The sequence below is a fragment of the Leucoraja erinacea genome, chromosome 35, assembly GCF_028641065.1.
Source record: "Leucoraja erinacea ecotype New England chromosome 35, Leri_hhj_1, whole genome shotgun sequence".
In the NCBI taxonomy this organism is placed as follows: domain Eukaryota; kingdom Metazoa; phylum Chordata; class Chondrichthyes; order Rajiformes; family Rajidae; genus Leucoraja; species Leucoraja erinaceus.
The window spans coordinates 9980780-10004143 of NC_073411.1; the positions used below are offsets into that span (position 1 = coordinate 9980780).

The 23364-nt window shown below is 46.4% G+C and overlaps 1 protein-coding gene across 1 annotated transcript in view; it reads left to right on the forward strand.

The window, feature by feature from the left end:
* LOC129713304 (leucine-rich repeat transmembrane neuronal protein 4-like) overlaps nt 1-23155 on the forward strand; it is a 165144-nt gene extending 141989 nt beyond the window's left edge. The window contains exon 4 of the mRNA XM_055662265.1: nt 21919-23155. Within this exon, the coding sequence (XP_055518240.1) occupies nt 21919-22143 (225 nt within the window). The 3' untranslated portion in view covers nt 22144-23155. The remainder of the gene's footprint in view (nt 1-21918) is intronic.
* The last annotated feature ends 209 nt before the right edge of the window (nt 23156-23364 follow it).

The following is a 23364-nucleotide window of genomic DNA, read 5'->3' on the forward strand; positions in this document are numbered from 1 at the left end:
GAAAGAGAATGCAAAATCAGCATCAGTGTATAAAATCAATAGGGGAATACATAGGGCGAATTTAAAAGAGTCTTTTTCGCAGAGTGGGCGAACCAAGAACCAGGGGACATAGGTTCAAGGTGAGATGGAAAAGATTTAATAGGAACCTGTGGGGCAACCTTCTCACACAAGGAGTGGTGGGTGAATGGAACGAGCTGCTAGAGGAGGTGGTTGAGGCCGGTACTAAAACAACATTTAAAAGGCATTCGGACCAGTCCATGGATAGGACATTTAGAGGGATGTGGGCCTAACTGTGGGCAGGTAGGACTGGGGTAGGTGGGACGTGTTGGTCAGCGTGGACAAGTTGGGCCAAAGGGACTGTTTCCATGCTGTATGACTCTATGACTTACTGCACACTGTACTAACTGGGGTGATTGGGCTTATGTACGGGAACAGCCTTGCCGTGCTGTGTTTCACTGTGGTACACATGGCAATAAAGAAACCATTGACCATTGACTATATCCGAATGGTCAGGAAGCAGATCATCGGAGTTTTCATAGCACCCAGTCGCGAGGCCCTCATGGTTGAATAGCCAGAAGCTCCGGAGAGGACGTTAATGTGTAAGTGACACTCAGAGGGTGAAGTGATATTGTTTCCGAGATCGTGTCAATTAACATGGGGGTCACCGGTGCTGTGCCTATCCAGAACGGAGCACTTATCCATTAGTTACAAGGGTGGCACATTTAACACGCAACCAGCCATGTCAGTCGGCAGCGGGTCGGAAAATTACCCTGGTTATTTAAGGGATGCCAATTAACTGAAGATAAACAAACAGAGTGCAGGCGAATCACAATGTGACAAGTACAGTGAAATAATCTGCGCTGTGTCACCTAGATTCTTTGAGAAGGTAGAGGAGGTTCCATCGAAGATAAATTGGCTGGTGATTAAATCTTACAATAACAACACCAGGGTTCTGGTTGCCTTGGAAACAAGCCACTGTCACACGCACTCAATCAAAATAATTTAGTCTGTGGGTGTGCAAATGAATGCAAAATGTCACCTTTTCAACTCGTCAGTGTAAAAGGCTAGCGTCAGGAATGGTTTTCTTCCTTCATTATCACCGTGTCCTCTTTATCAAGAGTTCCCCGTGTTTTGCGGGATTCTCTGGAACTTTTCAACTCCTTGCGCAGAACAGCAAACAGTTTCCCCCTCCCGCGACTCTCAGTCAGAAGAGGGGTCTGGTCCCGAAAACGTCAGCCATTCCGTCTCTCCGTGAGAGGCTACCTGTCCCGCTGAGTAAAGAGCCTGTCCCACTTGCACGTCATTTACGTGACATCATTTACGCTCACGACGCACAATGCGCGCGTCATGACTCACACGTGATGCGTGCATGGTGCACATTACGCGCACTTGGTGCGTGGTGACATAGGCAGTGATGCGAGGTCACGTGCAGCGCCCCAGGATTTTGGGATGTACAAAATCTTTGCACGCCATCTACGTGACACGCAAATGACGCCCAAGTGGGACAGGCCCTTTACTCCAGCTCTTTGTGTCAAATTTCAGTCCGTGCTAAGGATTGCACTTACCTGTGATGTGTGTGTGTTGGCCGTGGCATAACCTCAGGGACTTTGTTTAGATTAGTTCAGATACAGCACGAAAACAAGCCCTTCGGCCAACCGAGTCCGTCTAGTGATCGCCATGAACTAGTCTGAAGAAGGGTCTCGATCCAAAAAGGCAAGGAGAATGGGGTTAGGATAGATCAGCCACGATTGAATGGCGAAGTAGGCTTGATGGGCCGATTGGCCAAATTCTTCTCCTACCACATATGATCTTGTGATCGTACTTCTGATGTTTACCGAAGCCAATTAACCTAAAAAACCTGCACGTGTTTGGAATGCGGGAGGAAACCGGAGCACCCAGAGAAAACCCACACGCTCACAGGGAGATCGTACAAACTCCGTACAGACAGCACCCGTAGTCAGGATCGAACCTGGATCTCTGGCGCTGTAAGGCAGCAACTCTACTGCTGCGGACAGTGCTGCCCTTGTTGTCCCCGCCCAGTCTGGCTATAGGTGACTCCTGTCCGCCTGCCCCTTGGGATTGCTCCTTAACGCTCTCCGCAGTTCAGTCGCTGCTGGTGATACGCGTTAAATACGGGATTGCAGTGAGTTTACCACTGAGTCACTACACTGTCCTTCGGCCATCACTTCCCTCTGAACAACACTCTCCACTACCCGCCACTGAGGGAGGGGATATACGATATACAATACGATAGAACAGGGGTGGGGAACCTGTGGCCTTAAGGCCATTAAGTGTGGCCTTTTGAATGAATCCAGATTTTGTAGAACAAATCTTTTTATTATTATTAATATGTTTTAGTTCATCTTTTATTATTTTTATTTTAATCTTAAAATGAACGTGTTTAAAATGCCAAAGAGTAAAAGAAGATTCAACTAAATCATCCTCCCCGACTGACGGCCACAATTAAAACATTAGTAAGTCATGAGGGCTATTTTAACAAAATAATGTACATTTTGAAGTATATCTAATTGAAGTTTTTTGGGTGCGGCCTTATTAGATTACAGCTAACTTGATGCGGCATTCATAGAAACATAGAAACATAGAAAATAGGTGCAGGAGTAGGCCATTCGGCCCTTCGAGCCTGCACCGCCATTCGATATGATCATGGCTGATCATCCAACTCAGTATCCCATTCCTGCCTTCTCTCCATACCCCCTGATCCCTTTAGCCACAAGGGCCACATCTAACTCCCTCTTAAATATAGCCAATGAACTGTGGCCTCAACTACCTTCTGTGGCAGAGAATTCCAGAGATTCACCACTCTCTGTGTGAAAAAGGTTTTCCTCATATCGGTCCTAAAAGATTTCCCCCATATCCTTAAACTGTGACCCCTTGTTCTGGACTTCCCCAACATCGGGAACAGAATTCCCCAACAGCTGCAGAATTAGGCCATTCGGCCCACCAAGTCTACTCCGACATTCATGGCTGATCTATCTCTCCCTCCCAACCCCAATTCTCCTGCCCTCTCCCCACAACCCCTGACTAACCAAGAATCTATCTATCTCTGCCTTAAAAATATCCATTGGCTTGGCCTCCACAGCCTTCTGTGGCAATGGAATCCAGATTCACCACTCTCGGTGTAAAACATTCCAACATGAAAAGGTTCCCCTCCCCTGCAATAGAACTTTATTTATCGCAAGGAAATTGGTCTGCCAGCAGTCACAAAAACACAAAATACGTGAAACAGGAATTAAAGTGATGAGTGACCATTCTGTTTTGTAGTATTGTAACACATCAAAGACAATAAATAATTGTTTACGTCAAAAAAAAAAAAGTGATGAGTGGATCGGATTGGGGATGGGCAAAGATTGGGGGTGGTTGGGGGGGGGGTCAGTCTACCCCACCACTGAAGTGGGAGAAATCGTACAGTTTGATAGAGGCCAAGGAAGCACTTTGAGAGGCCAAAGATGCAGGAAGAATCTAGTTGAGATTTGGTGTGTAGAAGGCTTGAATGTTTAAATTGTTAACATGCAAGCAATAATCAGGTCAATGCAATCAAGTCATGCCCTGGATTCAATTACTTGCTTGACTTGATAAACACATTTGGTGTCGGGAGACATTTCACGGTTGATGATTCGGTTGTGCCAATGTACTTTCATTTTACTCTCTACATGTGCTGCAGTTTGTTCTGTGGTGGCATCATTTCTGCTCCCTGAAATACCCAGAGCCTAATCAGTGCCGTTAGATCTGTGGCATTTAGCTGGCTCTGTTGGATACAGACAGCTATCAGCAGGTCACTTAACCTTTCCAGACACGGCCAGGTCCCCATTCAAGACTGACGATACTGGAGCCCAGCAACAACTTATACTCAGAGATGAATACATTGCAGTCACAACCGATGCAAAATGCAACCCGGGAGATGAGATTCCACCCAGCTTGTTACGTGGTGGAACATTTTCCCATCGCATTTGCTGTGAAATGAATTGTGGCGCCGCGGTAGAGTTGTTGCCTCACAGCGCCAGAGAACCGGTTTCCATCCTGACTGTGTGTACGGAGTTTCTATCTTCTCCCCGTGATCTGCATGGATTTTCTCCATGAATGCATCTGCTTCTACCACCACCCCTGCCAGTGTGTTCGAAGCACTCACCATTCTGTCTAAATAACTTGCCCCACACAACTCCTTAAAGGTTTGCCCCTCATAGCTCAAAGCTGGGATAAAAGTTCTGACTGTCTACCGTATCTATGCCTCTCATAATTTTAATAAACTTTGATCAAGTCTCCCCTCAATTTGCAACGCTCTAGGGAAAACAATCCAAAACATGAGTCTGAAGAAGGGTTTCGACACAAAACGTTGCCTATTCCCTTCGCTCCAAAGATGCTGCTGCACCCGCTGAGTTTCTCCAGCAATTTTGTCTATCTAAAACAATCCAGGGTTGTCCAACTCAAAGTTCCCTTAATATTCAGAAATCTAGCTCTCAGAGTCAAGGTCTGTGAAGTTCAAATTGTAATCAGTGCCCCAGACTAGATGGGCAACAGCACGGTGACACAGCGGTAGAGTTGCTGCTGTACAGCGCCAGAGATCCAGGTTCGATCCTGACTACGGGTGCTGTCTGGACGGAGTTTGCACTTTCACCCCCCGTGACCTGCGTGGGTTTTCTCCGGATGCTCCGGTTCCCTCCCACACTCCAAAGACACACGGGTTTGTAGGTTAACTGGCTCCAGTATAAATTGTACATTCTCCCTAGTGTGTCGGATAGTGGTGGTTATGTCACCATGGTTTTGTATCGTGTTGAAATTAAATAAATTATTTTTTAACACACAAAAAAAAGTGTGTAGGATAGTGCTAGTGTACTGTGTACCGCTGGTCAGCACGGACTCGGTGGGCCGAGTGGCCAGTTTCCGTACTGTTTCTCTGGAGTCTAGAGATAAAAGGAGAGCTGATGTTGTCGGAGCTCACAAGGAAGATGCCACAGCTGCTTATTCATCTCGTCAAAATGGCTTCAACACCTCTTTAGTTCATTAGTGAAACACTGGCTGAATTGTCACCTGATGCAGTTGTTCCCCCTGGAGCCCATTAGTGATAACAGCTGGCCAGCACAGCTCACAATAGCATTTATTCGACAGAGCTCCTCTGCTCACTGTACATGATGAGGATGAGTTGCTGCCTCTGATCCGCTGCCTATTGTCTCATCTGTCATTACATCTGCCTGGCTCGCTGCAGGTGAGTCCAGGATAGAACTGAAGGTTGGACAAAGTTAAAGACACCTCGCCAAGATTGGACCAAGATAATCTCACACCTTTGTGTTGAATAATGTGCTAAACTGTCTCACTGAAGGAGAAAGCTAGAGCTGTAAGACAGACTGTGATTGCTTAAGGGCCTGTCCCACTTGCGCGCCATTTACCGAACTGGTAGCGTGTGGGTAGCGGGGGACGGGCGCATGGAGTGGCGTGGAGGAGTGTGGAGTTGCGGGCGGTTTCGCGCAGTGCGCCAGGGTTTCGTGCTGCACGAAATCTTCACGCGCCACTGTCCTCCCGCCTAAATGATGACCGTGTGGGACTGGGTGATGTTTCGGGTCGGATGGGTGACGTTTCAGGTCGAGACCCTTCTTCAGACTGAAACATCATCCATTCCTTCTCTCCAGAGATGCTGCCGGTCCCGCTGAGTTACTCCTGCATTTTGTGTCTATCTTCAATTTAAACCAGCATCTGCAGTTCCTTCCCACACATTAATTTGGTCTGCAGCTTGCTACTTTTCATTCACCTCTTTTTTTTGAATAGGGGCATTACATCTGCAGTTTTTCCAATTGCTAGCACCACTCAAGAAACTGGAACATTTTAGAAAATCACCATAAATATCATAAACTGGGTAAATATCATAAACTGGGTATTCAAATGACGTCACGCGCTCCAGACGGCTGTGCGGACGCATGATGATGCGAGGGACAGTCACTACGGGCCTGTGGCGTAAATGCTTGCCAAGTGGGACAGGCCCTTTATGTAAATAAGGTGGATTTGTGAAGCCTTTTCTTTTAAACAAAAATAAAATGTAATCAATTATTGCCAGAATAACATATAAAATTCTTAAAAGATTGGACAGGCTAGATGCAGGAAAAATGTTCCTGATGTTGGGGGAGTCCAGAACCAGGGGACCCGGTTTAAGAATAAGGGGTAGGCCATTTAAGACATAGATGAGGAAAAAACATCTTCACCCAGAGTTGTGAATTTGTGGAATTCTCTGCCACAGAAGGCAGTGGAGGCCAATTCACTGGATGTTTTCAAGAGAGAATTAGATCTAGTTTTTAGGGCTAAAGTAATCAAGGGATATGGGAGAAAGCAGGAACGGGTTATTGATTTTAGATGATCATTTAAATTATTATTTTTGTTGCATTCTTTCCAGTCAGCGGAAAGACTATATATGATTACAATCAAGCCATCTACAGTGTACAGATGCAGGATAAAGGGAATAACGTTTGGTGCAAGATAAAGTCCAATTAAAGATAGTCCACGGGTCTTCAATGATGTAGATGGTAGCTGAGGACCGCTCTCTAGTTGGTTGATAGAATGGTTCAGTTGCCTGATAACAGCTGGGAAGAAAGTGTCCCTGAATCTGGAGGTGTGCGTTTTCACACTTCTGTAGGTCTTGCCTGATGGGAGAGGGGAGAAGAGGGAGTGACCTGGTGAGTCTCGTCCTTGATGAAGCTGGTGGCCTTGCCGAGGCAGCGTGAAGTGTAGATGGAGTCAATGGAAGGGAGGTTGCTTCACGTGATGGTCTGGGCTGAGTCCACAATTCTCTGAAATTTCTTGCGGTCTTGGATGGAGCCGTTCCCAAACCATGCTGTGATGCGTCCCGATAAAATGCATTTCAACGCGCATCTGTGTGCGAGCATGATAGCTGACCACATCGTGTAATTTGAACCAACCTCATTTTAAGCCATCTGAATCCATTTTACAGCAGAGGAATAGGGCTCAATAAAACTCCAATAATCTGGCAGTCCCAGGACTTTGTTGGTGTTGAACTGGCAGATTCCGCACCGACCAGCGATCTCCGCACATTAACACTATTCTACACATACTAGGGACAACTTACACTTATACCAAGCCAACTGACCTACAAACCTGTATGTCTTTGGAATGTGGGAGGAAACCAAAGATCTCGTGGAAAATGTACGGGGAAAACGGACAGACAAGCACCCGTGGCCAGTAAGTGCTGTAATGCCCCTGTCCCACTTAGGAAACCTGAACGGAAACCTATGGAGACTTTCAGCCCCAACCAAGGTTTCCGTGCGGTTCCTGGAGGTTCCCGGAGGGTTTTGTCAGTCTCCCTACCTGCTTCCACTACCTGCAACCTCCGGCAACCACCTGCAACCTCCGGGAACCGCACGGAAACCTTGGGTGGGGCGCAAAGTCTCCAGAGGTTTCCGTTCAGGTTTCCTAAGTGGGACTGGGGCATTAGCACTGTAAGGCAGCAACTCTACCGCTGCAACACCGTGCCACCCTGAATATAAATCCATTCCCATAGAGGCTCTACTTAATTGGAATTGTTTCAGCATCCATTACATTCCCGAGTGGCCTTTCACTTTGCAATCTTTAAGCCAATTATTAAAATACACTTATGAAGAACTTGAACAATTGCTGCCACACTCAGTTTACCTATGGTTAATTGAAAGCAAGTATCTCCATTTCGTTCACATGTCCCTTGAGACCGCATGGGATTTGTTAATTTTTTGCAACAATAGTCATGAGGTCCCATGGAACTCATTGCAGATTCTGCAGCAAAACTGAATGGATGTGAATAGGATTTCCTCATCTGTTTCTGCCTCTCTGTCTTTCCTTAGCTTTAGCCTTCAGTGCGAGCAAAAGGCATCTTCTCTCCGACAGGCCGCTTACTCATCACTCGTGGGTCAGCTAGCATCATGACGAAAAACGTTTTCACCCAGAGAGTTGTGAATCTGTGGAATTCGCCGCCACAGAAGGCAGTGGAGGCCAATTCACTGGGCGTTTTCAAGAGAGAGTTAGATATACATATAGGGCTAACGGAATCAAGGGATATGGGAAGAAAGCAGGAACAGGGTACTGATTGAGGATGATCAGCCATGATCATATTGAATGGCGGTGCTGGCTCGAAGGGCCGAATGGCCTCCTCCTGCACCTATTTTCTATGTTTCTATCTCAGGACAAGAAAGTCATGTTCATAAGGCTGAACGTGCAGCATAGTGGTGCAGCAGTAGAGTTGTTGCCTTACAGTGCCATAGACTAGCTTAGATCCTGACTAAGGGGGCTGTCCGTATAGATTTTGTACATTCTCCCTGTGACTACATGGATTTTCTCCACATTGCACCGATTTCCTCCCACAATCCAAAAAAGCACAGGTTTGTAGATTAATTCAATAATTTATAGTGTGTATAGTATACGACTCAGTGGGCCTGCACTTGGTCCATATCCCTCCAAACCTCTCCTATCATATTTAGTTTATTAAATGAGTCCAGTGATATAGTACATCTCCGGAAATAATCAGCATGAGAAAGTGTCAGGCCTTTGGTTGACTAAAGCCCTGTAGGGACAGGAATCTGCTACTCTTCCGTCTCGTCTGAAGAAGGATCTCGACCCAATCCTTTCATCCACAGTTGCTGCTTGTCCCACTGAGTTACTCCAGCATCTTGCGTCTGTCTATCTTCGGTTTAAACCTGCATCTGCAGTTCCTTCCTCCACATCTCTGCCTCTCTTCCCTGGTTTGGGGATTGATGGGGACCATGGTCCAGGGCAATGTAGTTTGCTATTAACTGCCCTCTGTAACGACCCTGTTAGTCACTCACGTCAAGGGCACTCAAGATGGTTATTAAATGATGGGGGTGCCGGCAATATTCTGTAAGCATGGAACAAATAAAATGTCCAGTGTATTTGATCGACAGTAAGGTCAGAGGGAGAATGTGATGGGATGGGGGCGAAAGGATTCTCACCAGCCCTCATGTCACTAACATCTCTTTTGCAATTTTTTTGCAACATTAGTCATGAGGTCCCATGGACATCACTTGAAGAAGGGTCTCAACCCAAAACATCACCCATTCCTTCTCTCCAGAGATGCTGCCTGTCCCGCTGAGTTACTCCAGCATTTTGTGTCTACAGAGATGCTGCCTGTCCCGCTGAGTTACTCCAGGAATTTGTGTCAATCTCCAGAGATGCTCCCTGTCCCACTGAGTTACTCCAGCATTTTGTGTCTATCTTCAGAGATGCTGCCTGTCCCACTGAGTTACTCCAGCATTTTGTGTCAATCTCCAGAGATGCTCCCTGTCCCACTGAGTTACTCCAGCTTTTTTTTCCTATCTCCATCTAAAAGCAGACAGTATCATTCTAAGATATGTACAAGATGGTGGAGTAACTCAGCAGGATGGGCAGCGTCTCTGGAGAGAAGGAAAGGGTGACGTTTCGGGTTGAGACCCGTCTAATTCATTTCAGTTTTAGGAATCTTGATAGAATGACTGCTCCACCTTCACCTTTTTAACATTCGAATGTCGTTTATTTTTTTTATTTTATTTTATTACTGTCAGGTGCACAGAGGTACGGTGAAAAGCATTTTTGTAGCGTGCTATCTGGTCAACGAAAGAACCGTATATGGTTACAGTCCAGCTGCCTACAGTGTACAGATACAGGATGAAGGGTGTATCGTTTAGTGCAAGAGCAAATGCTAATGCTGAAATAAAGATTTAAAAGCCTGGAGCATTTGAAACGTATGATAGCAGATCCCCTACTGGGACCAGCAGGCAGAGAGTCACCCAGCCTGGGCACCATCATCTCATCTAGTCTTGTAGCTGATCATGTATAAAATCATGAGATGAATAGATCGGGTAGATGCAGTCTCTTGCCCAGAGTAGGGGAATCAAGGACCAGAGGACATAGATTTAAGGTGAAGGGGAAAAGATTTAATAGGTGACCTCCCCACTGAACTTAAGGGCCTGTCCAATTTGGCCGTCATTTGCGCCTCATTTACACGTCATATGTAAAATAGATCGATGCGTTGTGATGCACGGGTAGCGTGTGGGTAGCGCGGGACGGTGCATGGAGAGGAGTGTGGAGTTGCGCGTGGTAGTTCCAGGATTTCGTGCTGCGCGAAATCCTGGTGCGCTACTTGCGTGACATATCGCGTACGCACGCTGTGTCTCGACATCTCACGTGTATCGTGTGGTGACGCATGGTTATGTCACCGTGTGTAACCACGTGTCACCACACGATACACGTGAGACGTCGAGACACAGTGTGCGTACGCGATACGTCACGCGTCGACCTATTTTACATTTGATGCGTAAATGAGGCGCAAATGACATCAAAGTGGGACAGGCTCTTTTCAGTACATCCCTTGTCCTGCTTGATGCTAGTGTTTATATCATTGGTGTGGCCTGGGTGAGTCGCAACAAATTTCCTACCTGATCTCTGGTCTCCCTGCAGACTAACTGGGTGGATCAGTTAATTCTAAACTGCCTGACCGCACTACCCTTTAGACTTACGACTTTAGAAATACAGCATGCAAACAGGCCCTTCAGCCCGCTGAGTCCAGCAATCGCCCCGTACACTAGCACTGCCCTACATGCTAGGGATAATTTACAATTTACAGAAGCCAATTATCCTACAAACCTTTGCGTCTCTGTAGTGTGGGAGGAAAACGGAGAACTCTGAGAACTCCACATAGACAGCACCTGTAGTCAGGATCGAACCTGGGTCTCTGGCACTGTCAGGCAGCAACTCTACCACTGTGCCACCCCTCCTTCTCAGCTTTGGATTGAGGTCCTGGGCTTACGGTTAGATTGAATGAATTGACTGTTGCAATATCTCCTTTCTCTCAAATGTTATTTAATCCCGAATTGTCATATAGTTATTAGAGTAAAGAACCTGGGGGTGGGAGATTGCAACCTTCATGTGGTCCACCTTGTTTCGACTAATGCAATCAACCTGGCGTGCACAAACAAGATCAAACAGAACAAGTTGACCTACAACTTTAGGCTGTGCACGCCATACACAAGATGAAGAAGCAGTAAAGAGCATTAATTTTTTGCAACAATCACTGCATAAGATCAGCAGGAAGGAAACATATCATCTGCGGAAAGGACTTTGGAGATGCCGAAGAAACCCAGCCGCGATAGAGAATCGAAGATCAGAGAACATGATTATAATGAGATATTGACAACCTCATAAGTTCTGCTGCAACAAATGTTTTTAATGATGAAAGTTTGAGGGGGTAAATTGTGTCAGATTATTCCCACTGTGAGGCTAATCAGTAAAACAGAGACAATTAGTTAGCTTGAAAAGAACAAAGACTTTATGTGGAGGATTGCCGCTGGAGTTTTTACAGTGTAAGTAGCAATGACATTGTACATTTGCTTAGGCACAGATTAGTTCAGAGATACGGGGTGGAGACAGGACTTCTTGCCCACCGAGTCCACTTCTTCTTCTTGTGTATGGCGTGCACAGCCTAAAGTTGTAGGACAACTTGTTCTATTTGATCTTATTTGATTGTGCACGCCGGGTTGATTGCATTCGTCGAAACAGGGTGGACCACGTGAAACATAGAAACATAGAAATAGGTGCAGGAGTAGGCCATTCGGCCCTTCGAATCTGCACCGCCATTCAATATGATCATGGCTGATCATCCAACTCAGTATCCCGTACCTGCCTTCTCTCCATACCCCCTGATCCCCTTAGCCACAAGGGCCACATCTAACTCCCTCTTAAATATAGCCAATGAACTGGCCTCAACTACCCTCTGTGGCAGAGAGTTCCAGAGATTCACTACTCTCTGTGTGAAAAAAGTTCTTCTCATCTCGGTTTTAAAGGATTTCCCCCTTATCCTTAAGCTGTGACCCCTTGTCCTGGACTTCCCTAACATCGGGAACAATCTTCCTGCATCTAGCCTGTCCAACCCCTTAAGGATTTTGTAAGTTTCTATACGATCCCCTCTCAACCTCCTAAATTCTAGAGAGTATAAACCAAGTCTATCCAGTCTTTCTTCATAAGACAGTCCTGAGTGAAGGTTGCAATCTCCCCCCCCACCGAGTCCACGTCAACCATCGATCACCCATTCACACTAGTTCTATGTTATCCCACTCTCTTTGGATGGGGAGAGGATGTTTCCACTAGTGGGAGAGTCTAGGACCAGAGGTCACAGCCTCAGAATTAAAGGACGTTCTATTAGGAAGGAGATGGGGAGAAATATATTGAGGGTGGTGAATCTGTGGAATTCATCGCCACAGAAGGCTGTGGAGGCCAAGTCCGTATCGTGCAGGTTTGGAGGGATATGAGCCAAGCGCAGGTGGGTGAGACTCATGTAGGTGGGACTTGTTGGTCGGTGTGGGCAAGTTGGACCAAAGGGCCTGTTTCCACACTGTATCACTCTTACGGCTCGATGACTCTAGTATGTCAGCTTTGTTTCATGAGAGTTGTGAGACTGCAGCACGATACAGAATCGTAAAATCAAAGTATCCATAAATATAACATCAATGGCTAAGCTGACAATTTTCTATTGTTAAAAAGGAGTCTATCACGGCAAGAATGAGAACCTAGTGCCATAATTACAGCATGTGCACCTTCCTGTCCTGACCTGCCCAACATTGAAGATTCATTGCTTTTATTAATTAATTCAATATAGAAGGGCCAGCTCACAATACTCACCTCAGTTTTGCATTCCTGGCAGTCAAACCAACTACACATTGGAAATGGAAACCTACACAGAGACAACACCAGTGATGTCACCCTAAAGGGTGATATATCTGCAGTTTATGGCATGTGTGCTAAGAGGCGTAGATAAGATAGATAATCAGAACACTCTCCCATGATGGGGAAATCAAATACTAGAAGGCATAGCTTTAAGGTGAGAGGGGCAAGGTTTAAAGGAAACTAGACCAAGTGCAGACCCGTTGGGTCTGTTTCCCCAACGCGCGTTTGCGGGGGGGGGGGGGGGGGGGGGGGGGGGGTGGCATAGAAAAATAGGTGCAGAAGTAGGCCATTCGGCCCTTCAAGCCTGCACCGATATGGCATGCGGCGGGTTTTTTACACAGAGGGTGGTGAGTGCCTAGAACCCACTGCCTGGAGTGGTGATTGAGGAAGATACAATAGTGGTGGTTAAAGACACTTGAATTGCAGCTTCCCGTGATAAGAGCGGAGAGACTATGAGGCGTTTGAACACAAGGAGAACCCTGAGGCCTTGTTTAATCAGAAGCCAATGTGTGCCGACCATTATCACAACCCCATTTACACTAAACCTGCACTAATCCTACATCCCCATACTTCTATCAACACTTCCTGAAAAGGCACTTGGGCAGATACATGTATATGAAAGGTTTAGAGGGATGTGGACCAAGTGCAGGGAAATGGGATGAGATTGGGAATCTTGGTTGGAATCGAGGAATTGGGCCGTTGGACATGTTTCCATCCTGTATGCTATAATCCCCCCCCAGCCACCTACACACTAGGGATCATTTTATGGTGTAGGAAGGAACCGCAGATGTTGATTTAAACCGAAGATAGGCATGCTGGTTTACACCGAGGATAGACATCCCAAAACATTCCTGCTCTGGCTGCCTGTGAGTTACTCAGCGGGTGGCATGCAGGAGGGCAGAGCATCTGCGGTCACAGTGAACACGCGCAGACAGCATGGTGTGGGAAGGAACCGCAGATGCTGGTTTACACTGAGGATAGACATAAACAGCTGGAGTAACTCAGCGGGTCTGGCAGCATCTCTGGAGAAACGGGTCTGAAGAAGGGTCCCAACACAAAACATCACCTACTCCTCTTCTCCAGAGACCCGCTGAGTCACTCCAGTATTTTGTGTCTGTATTTCCTGACTACGGGTGCTTTCTGTACGGAGTTTGTACTTTCTACCCGTGACCTGCGTGGGTTTTCCCCGCGATCTTCGGTTTCCTCCCACACTCGAAAGACGTACAGGTTTGAGGGCTAATTGGCTTGGTATAAATGTAAATTGTCCCTAGTGTGTGTGGGATAGTGTCAATGATCGCTGGTTGGTGCGGACTTGGTGGGCAGTAGGGCTTGTTTCCGTGCTGTGTCTCTAAACCAAACTAAACTAAACTAAACTAACTTCACATGCAGTTTGTTTAAGAAGGAACTGTGCAGATGCTGGAAAATCGAAGGTACACAAAAAAGCTGGAGAAACTCAGCGGGTGCAGCAGCATCTATGATGCTGAGTTTCTCCAGCTTTTTTGTGTACCTTTAACTTCACCTGCAAATGGCAGGCAGACAGCAACAGAGGTCAGGATTGAACATGGGACTCTGGAGCTGTAAGGCTGCCGTTCCACTAGATACTGATGTGAGTTCACAGCAGAACTTGGAACAGGCTGGTGGGGGATGATTATGGATAGTTAACCAGGAAGGTGTCAAGAGATCCAGGTCTGCTGGAACTGCAGCAATTTACAGAGAACATCGTAGCAATAACACAGAACTGAGCAAATATAGAATAAACCAAAAAACATTATTTGGAATTTGAGAACTGTGTTCTGACTCATTAACCCTCAGCCAACATTGCTGAATTTGTTTGTACAGTCAGTATCATATGTGGGGCTTACCGAGGATAGATTGTCTGCGAGAATCCTACATTAGAACCGGGATTACCCATCAAAGTTAAAGAAATTGAGAATACGATGTTATGAAAAACCAGGGAGAATCCAATCACCTCTTTGATTCCCCTTCTATTAACATCCCAGAGGTGGCATCTCTGAGATAAACATGTCCCAGAGTGTGGCACAGTGGTACAGAGGTAGAGATGCTGCCTTACAGCACCAGAGACTCGGGTTCGATCCTGTTTAGGGTACTGTCTGTACAGAGTTTGTCCATTCTCCCTGTGACTTTGTGGATTTTCTCTGGGTGCTCCAGTTTCCTCCCTTACTCGACAGACATGGAGGTTTGTAGGTTGACAAAAATGCTGGAGAAACTCAGAGGGTGCAACAGCATCTATGGAGCGAAGGAAATAGGCAACGTTTCGGCCCGAAACGTTGCCTATTTCCTTCGCTCCATAGAAGGGTTTCGGCCCGAAACGTTGCCTATTTCCTTCGCTCCATAGAAGGGTTTCGGCCCGAAACGCTGCCTATTTCCTTTGCTACATAGATGCTGCTGCAGCCGCTGAGTTTCTCCAGCATTTTTGTCTACCTTCGATTTTCCAGCAACTGCAGTTCCTTCTTAAACAGAGGTTTGTAGGTTAATTGGCTTCTGTAAAATGTCCCTAGTGTGTAGGACATAGAACTAGTGTATAGGTGATCCCTAGTCAACACAGACTCTGTGAAGGGCCTGTTTCCCTGCTACATCTGTAATGAAAAGTCTAAAGTCCCCTCGCTGGTAGCTCTTCCTCTCGTGAAACGTACACTCTCAGGACTGGCACAGAGGTGCAGCAGTAGAGTTGGCCCTGAGACTCGGGTTCGATCCTGTCAACGGGCGCTGTCTGTACAGAGTTTGCATGTTCTCCCTGTGACCATGTGGGTTTTCTCCGGGTGCTCCGGTTTCCTCCCACACTCCAAAGACGTACAGGTTTGTAGGTTAATCGGCTCCGATAATAGTTGTAAGTTGTCCTAGTGGGTAGGATGGTGGTGTTGCATGTCGGCCCGTTCTCGGTGGGCTGAGGGCCTGTTTCCACGCTGTATCTCTAAACTAAACTCAACTCAACTCAACATCATCCAAGTCAAACCAACCTTCTTTAAAGGAAAGCAGCAAAAACAACGTGTTAAAAAAATTGCCTCGGAAATCGCCCTTAAACTTTCCCCTTCTCACCTTGAACATGTTAACCGTCAAGATAAATGCACGTATCTTATGAAAGCCGTGGATTTAATTGAAATCGTAAAATGCTAGTAACACACAGCTGGTCAGGCAGTGTCTACGGAGAGAGAGAAAAGTTTCAAATCGATGTCCTCTCATCTGAAGAGATGATCCGAATCTTTGCGAGGACAGGCCATCGACTTGAAACATTCACACTGTTTCTCTCTCTGCAGATACTGCCCGACCTGCTGCCACGCGGACCTCGTAGAAAGTACACCGCCGTTTCACGTCCAGTCTTCTCCAACGCCATCTGCCAAACCCGCGACTTCTGCCACCGCGTCACACTTCATCCCGGCACGGAAGGATGTCAACTATCCTTCGCTGTCACTGGGTCTAAGTCCTGGAGCACCCTCCCCAACAACACAGTGGGAACAGCCTTCACCCTTCGTTCTACAACGGTTCAAAGAGACGCCTCTTCACCACCTACCCAAGACCGATTGGAAAACGACTGATAAACATTGACCATGCCAATGACATCCACGCTCATAAAAAAACATTAACAATTACATCCGTCATTTTATTTTTGTTCTGTTTTCAGAATGGTCTAATTCTTCTACTCCTTTCCCTTAGGCCATATCAGAATAGTGAAAGGCTTGGATAGGGTGGATGTGGAGAGGATGTTTCCATTGGTGGCCGTGTCTAGGACTAGAGGTCACAGCCTCAGAACTAAAGGACGTTCGTTTAGGAAGGAGATGAGGAGGAATTTCTTTAGTCAAAGGGTGGTGAATCTGTGGAATTCTTTGCCACAGAAGGCAGTGGAGGCCAAGTCAGTGGATATTTTTAAGGTAGAGATAGATAGATTCTTGATTAGTACAGGTGTCAGGGGTTATGGGGAGAAGGCAGGAAAATGGGATTAGGAGGGCGAGATAGATCAGCCGTGATTGAATGGCGGAGAAGACTTGATGGGCCGAATGGCCTAATTCTACTTTGAATCCTCACGACCTCCTCATCCGTTCCCCACACAATAGGGGCAATTTACAGATATCGATTAACCTACAAAGCCACTTGTCCTTGAGTTGTGGGAGGAAACTGGAGCACAGTGGTGCAGCAGTAGAGTTGCTGCCTTAGAGAGCCAGAGAGCCGGGTTCGATCCTGGCTACGGGTGATGTCCGTATGAATTTGTCCTCTTAATTCTACTCCTATTCCTTATGACCTTATGACCTTAATTCCAGGGTGAGCTTTGATGAAAGATATAGCTAGTCAACATTTTGTAGCGCTGTGCTTTGCATTTCACAACTTCTCTCCATTTTTGTCCCCCCTCATGCTAAACTGATCAAGAAACTTAGATTGCAATTAAAACTCAAACGTCAATTAGGGTTTAATTGAAAAATCAGTTGGCATATCTAATTAAAGATGACAGACACTTGATGATGCACATGAATACTTAGATTAGCAATGAAAAGTTAATAGCTCATAAAACATCATTAATTGCCAGATTACGCTGAAGAAGTATATTGTTATTGAAGTGTAATTCACTGATTCTGAGAGAGATATTTAAAAATGCAATATTCTTTTGAATTCAAGCCGCAAGCACTTTGAGTTGGGGGATGGCGGGTAATGTGATGGCTGGTTTATCTGCATTGCATCTAATCTATTAGATTCTCTGTGATGCCACAATAAATTTTGCCTTGGATGCTGTTGCTTCTTTATACCTTCTCCTACGATTGTGTTCCGGTGGGAGCAAGGTTCAAGCATTAATAGTAATAAAAAGGAAAATATGTAAAACCTGGCATTATGGTTTTATTTCCCTGGTAGGGCAGAGGTTAAGGTGAGCAGCAGGTAAAATTATAAGTGCTCGGTGAGGCCAGCAGCATAATCAAGGGCCAGTCTCACCCCGGTCACTCCCTCTTCTCCCCTCTCCCATCAGGCAAAAGGTACAGTGCTTTGAAAGTGCATACCACCAGATTCAGGGATAGTTTCTTTCCAGTTGTTATCAGACAACTAAACGGTCCTCTCATCAGCTAGAGTGCAGCCCAGATAGGGTTGCCAACGTTCTCACTCCCAAATAAGGGACGGAAGATCAAAATACGGGACAAATTCCCGACGGCAATTCGTTGCCCGCCTCGACCGTGGCTGGGGGAATGATGAGTTGGTCTGCACACAAAGCCCAGCCGGCGTGCCCAGCTGAGGAGTTGTGTTGCCCGCGTGACGTTGCGCGCAAAGTCCGGCGCCCCATCCAACTCATGAACCGATGATCGGCCATGAGAAGGAGGGGTGGTGGTGGTGTCGGCGGTAAGCGAAGGTCCGGGCAGCTGGCCGACGGGGCCACGGGCGAGGCGCTGCTGCTGCTGCACTCCATGGGCTGCACTACGTCGGGACGGGTGAGGCGGGGCCAGATGCGGCGCTCCAACCCGACAGTCCCCTTGAACCTGAGTAGAAGCAGTTAAATAAGGGACAAGGGCGGTCCCGTATGGGACAAACCAATTTAGCCCAATATACGGGATCTCAATCAATCAATCAATCAATCAATCAACCTTTATTGTCATCTTGCAAGCAACAGTTGTTACAGTGCAAAATGAAAAGACGTTTCCCAGTGAATAGCGGAGCATCGCACATGAAATTTAAAACACTTCACACATAATAACACTAAAAAACAATCCAGTCCCTGATGGAACAGTATCTCCTGGCGGGGTTGGCCGCTCCAGGTCCAGACCACCCATCTGCCTCATTGGAGACCCTTTGAACTATCTTTATTTGTGATTTATTGGAGTTTTATTGCCGTTTTGGGTCAGCACCCTTCTTCAGATGAAGAAAGGGTCCCGACACATAATGTCACCCATAGAGATAAAGTTGAGAAAATATTGCAGAGTTTGGTAGATTTTTATTGACTGAGTTAAGGAACAGGGAACAGGGGGCTTATGAAGTTATCAATAGACAATAGACAATAGACAATAGGTGCAGGAGTAGGCCATTTGGCCCTTCGAGCCAGCACCGCCATTCAATGTGATCATGGCTGATCATCCCCAATCAGCACCCCGTTCCTGCCTTCCCCCAATATCCCCTGACTCCACTCTCTTTAAGAGCCCTATCTAACTCTCTCTTGAAAGTATCCAGAGAACCGGCCTCTGAGGCAGAGAATTCCACAGACTCACCACTCTCTGTGAGAAAAAGTGTTTCCTCGTCTCCGTTCTAAATGGCTTACTCCATATTCTTAAACTGTGGATAGCCATATTTCTGAAGCTCCACCGAGTTTAGAATGTCTACAAACATCGAGGTGGAATTGTTGCCATGGACACTGTTGGTGGCCGAACAGAACTGAGCAGGCGGGAAGAGATGAAGGACACTTTATATAGATGGAAGTGTTTTTTTTTTTGTTTTTGTTTTTTTAAATATTTTCTATTTAAAAAAAAAAAATACCCTCCCTCCCTCCAGATGGAAGTGTTTTAAGTACACTATAATCAAAGCACAAAGTGACCTTAATCAAAAGGCCATCTTATTTCCTTCTGAACCTTCCACAATTCTCCTCCTCACTCATTCCCCACGAGCACCTGAAGTGTATTGTAATTTATTTATTTTGTTTTATCTGATTTTCGTGCTTGCAAATTGGCCACCATGCTTACTGCACTAGGATGATGACTGCCATGCAAATGGTTATTGCTAATAAAGCACTTTAAGGCATTCTGCAGTTGTGAAATGTGCTTGTATTTCTCTCCTGCGCCTTCCAATTCCATACTGCTGGTCGCCGCTGACTACTGAAAGAGGAGGTACAGCTGCTGCCTTTACAGCGCCAGAGATCTGGGTTAGATTCCTACTACGGTGCTGTCTGTGCGGAGTTTGTTCGTTCTCCACGTGACCACGTGGGTTTTCTCCGGGTGCTCCGGATTCCTCCCACGCTCGAAAGACGTAGGTTAATTGGCCTGGCATCATTGTGCATTGGCCCTGATATGTGTGCAGGATAGTGTTAGTGTGCAGGGATCGCCGGTTGGCCTGGACTCGGCAACCGGCATAGATTTCCAGGCTGTATCTCCAAAATCTAAAAAAAATCACTGCCTTCCCAGGCAGCTCCATCCATCCATCCATCTCCTGGACAAGGTCATTATTTTTAAAGTGTCAATTTATTGTTGATATAATGAGGATAAATTGGTTCTCCTTGATGTGATGGTGATATCGAATAGGCTCAGTACTGGGGATCGCTTCTGTTGACATTTCATTGAGAATGACTACATATTACAGAGTAACATCCTACACTTGTTCATGTTTGGGATCAAATACTCTTCAGGGAGTACATTTAGTTGGGTAACTCTTAACAGTTCGCTAGCATAAGCATTACATGCTGAATGGTCACTTTCTATATATGTAGAAGTACATAAAAGTATGAGAGGCATAGATACGGTAGACAGGCAGAACCTTTTTCCCGGGGATGTTAAAATCAAATACCAGAGGGCCTCACTTTAAGGTGAGAGGGACAAAGCTTAAAGGAGATGTGGGGGCAAGTTTTTTTTACCTAGAGAGTGGTGGGTGATTTGGAACTCTGCCGCTTTGGGCGGCACGGTGGCGCAGCGGTAGAGTTGCTGCTTTACAGCGCTCGCAGCACCAGAGGCCCGGGTTCGATCCTGACTACGGGTGCTGTCTGTACGGAGTTTTACGTTCTCCCCGCGACCGCCATGGGTTTTCTCCGAGATCCATGGTTTCCTCCCACACTCCAAAGACGTACCGGCTAGCAGGTTAATTGACTTGGTATAAGTGTAAATTGTGTCTCGTGTGTGTAGGGTAGTGTTAATGTACGGGGATCGCTGGTCGGTGCAGACTCGGTGGGCCGAAGGGACTGTTTCCGCGCTGTATCTCTGAACTAAGCACTGCTCGGGGTGATGGTGGAGGCAGATATGATAGTGGCATTTAAGATACTTTGGGGTAGGCACCTTTCTAGGCACGGAGAGGAGGGATATGGATCGTGTGCAGGCAGATAAGGATTGGTATTAAAATATAATTAAAATGAATCGCCAATGCTGGCTTATACCAAAGATGGACACAAAGCGTTGGAGTAACATCTGGGGGTCAGGCAGAACATCTGGAGAAAACAGGTAGGTGACGTTTCGGGTACGGACCCTACTTCAGACTAGATTAGGATTGATACAAAATGCTGGATTAACTCAATGGGTCAGGCAATATCTCTGGAGAAAAGGAATAGGTGACGTTTCGGGTCGAGAACCTCCTTCAGACTGAGAGTCAGGGGAGAGAGAAACCAGAGGTGTGAAAAGGAAGAGAGCACAAAAGAATGAAAGGTATGAAAAAACAAATCGGGGTCTGCAAGGATGATCAAGGGAAGGTGGAGCCCACAATGGTTCATTGTTGGCTGCAGAAGAGGTGATAGCGAGTGGGTACGAATGGTGAAACTAAACAGGACTGGGCTCCTCCACCTTTCCTTGATCAACCTTGCCGGCCTTTCTTTTCGTACCCTTCAATCTTTTATTCTCTGTGCCTTTTGCATATCTCGAGCTTCCCACTCCTCTGATTCTCAGTCTGAAGAAGGGTCTCGACCCGAAACGTCACCTATTCCTTTTCTCCAGAGATGCCGCCTGTCCCGCTGAGTTACTCCAACATTTTGTGTCTGTCTTCAGTGTAACCAGCATCTGCAGTTCCTTCCTACACAAAGATAAGGATTGGTCTTGGATGCATGTTCAGCAGGGGCTTGTGGGCAGAAGGGCCTGATCCTGTGCTGCATTGGCCTACAGGTGTCAGGGGTTCTGGGAAGAAGGCAGGGGAATGGCGTTAGGAGGGAGAGATAGATCAAATGGCGGAGTAGACTTGATGGGCCGATTGGCCTAATTCTGCTCCTATCACATGAACTTTTCTACCTTCTGGTCTATGTATATTTGCAATACTTTCAGAACGGATAATGCACGAAAGCATTGTTTAAGAAAGAACTGTAGATACTGGAAAAATCGAAGGTAGACAAAAATGCTCGAGAAACTCAGCGGATGAGGCAGCATCTATGGAGCGAAGGAATAGGTGATGTTTGGGGTCAAGACCCTTCTTCTCAAGGGTCCCAACCCGAAATGTCACCTATTCCTTTTTCTCCAGCATTTTTGTCTACCTGTGCTAAATCATTGATATTTGCATCAGGCAGGAGATCAGCCAAAGTAACCATAGTGTTCTCTCAACTTTCCTTTGCAGACTCCTCTTCCCATGAACATCACAGCCTTTTACAACTACGAGCAGCCGTTGGTTGGGTACTGCAAAGCACACCAGACTCTTCACATACACAAGCGCTTCGAGGCGCCACTGCAGGAAGAGGCGCAGGCCAGCAGCGTCGAGCTGCCCGCCAACCGCAATGTCATCAGCACTGTTGCTCGCTCCGCCATCCCCAACATACATCTCGAACCCCCTCACACGCCATAGGAGGGCACCCCAACCCCCCAGCGGCTCACTTTGTGTGCGGCCAGCTCCCGACGGGAAGGAAGTCAAAAAACAGGATAGCAACAAACATTTGAAAGTTCTTTCCTGCGTTTAAAAATTTAAAAATATTGACATCCCCGAACAATTGGTAGCCGTTGGAAACTCAACGGCCAAACTTCCGAAACTTGCCGTTCTTCTGATTTTCTGTGCTTTGGTATTTGACTATGTAAATATAAGACTCTGCTTATCATGTTCTTAAGAAAATAAAGTAAAAACTGTCAAGGAATGGGTTCAACTCTTTTCGAAGTCATGTTTTTCCACCACACATTCAGGTCCCCAGCCAGGAGAATGTGGTTAGTAAAAGGAATCGGCGATGTTACTTTTATTTGGAATGTCAGTCGTACCTGTGGTGAACAACCATTTCAATGCAAAAAAAAACTTGGCGAATTTATCAACTGAAAATGCTGAATGTGTGACAAATACTCAAGAGTTTACAGGTGAATGACTTTGGCGCAGTGGGGGGGGTGGGTCTGAATATTTACAGTCACAAAGAATTGGTGCACGAAGGAACTGCAGATGCTGGTTTACACAGAAGATAGTCACAACATGTTAGAGTAACTCAGCTGGTCAGGTAACATCCCTGGAGAAAAGGAAGAGGTGACGTTTCGGGCCGAGACCCTTCGTCAGACTGGGAGGCAGGGAGGGGGTGAAACTAGAGGAGCGGGCTGGTGCAGAACAGAGCAGAGCCTGCATCGATGGCTCGGGAAAGGTTGATCCCACAATGTTGGCTGGGGACGAGGTGATATCGAAGGAATACAAACAGCGAAAAGAGGATCAGGATGGGAGAGGGGTGGAGAAAGAGGGAATGCTAGGGTAACTCAAAGGTGGAGAAATGATTGTTCATGCCGCTGGGTTGTAACCTGCCCGAGTGAAATATGAAGTGCTTTTGTTACGTGCAAATTGTATAAAATTGTATAATGTATAAAATTGGCTTTTGTACACTTACATCCTTCTGTATTTTCATCTTATAAAGTATACATGATATGATCAGCATTCACAGAAGGTTGCAGATGCTCAAATCTGTATTAAAATGTGGAGCAACTCATTGGAGTTTAAGAGAGGAGAACTTGAATTAAAATATAAGGTCCTCTGAGATCGTGATAGGGTTGGCTTTGGGAGAATTTTCCACTTGGGTCGATACCCTGCATTGGGATCTATCAGGGT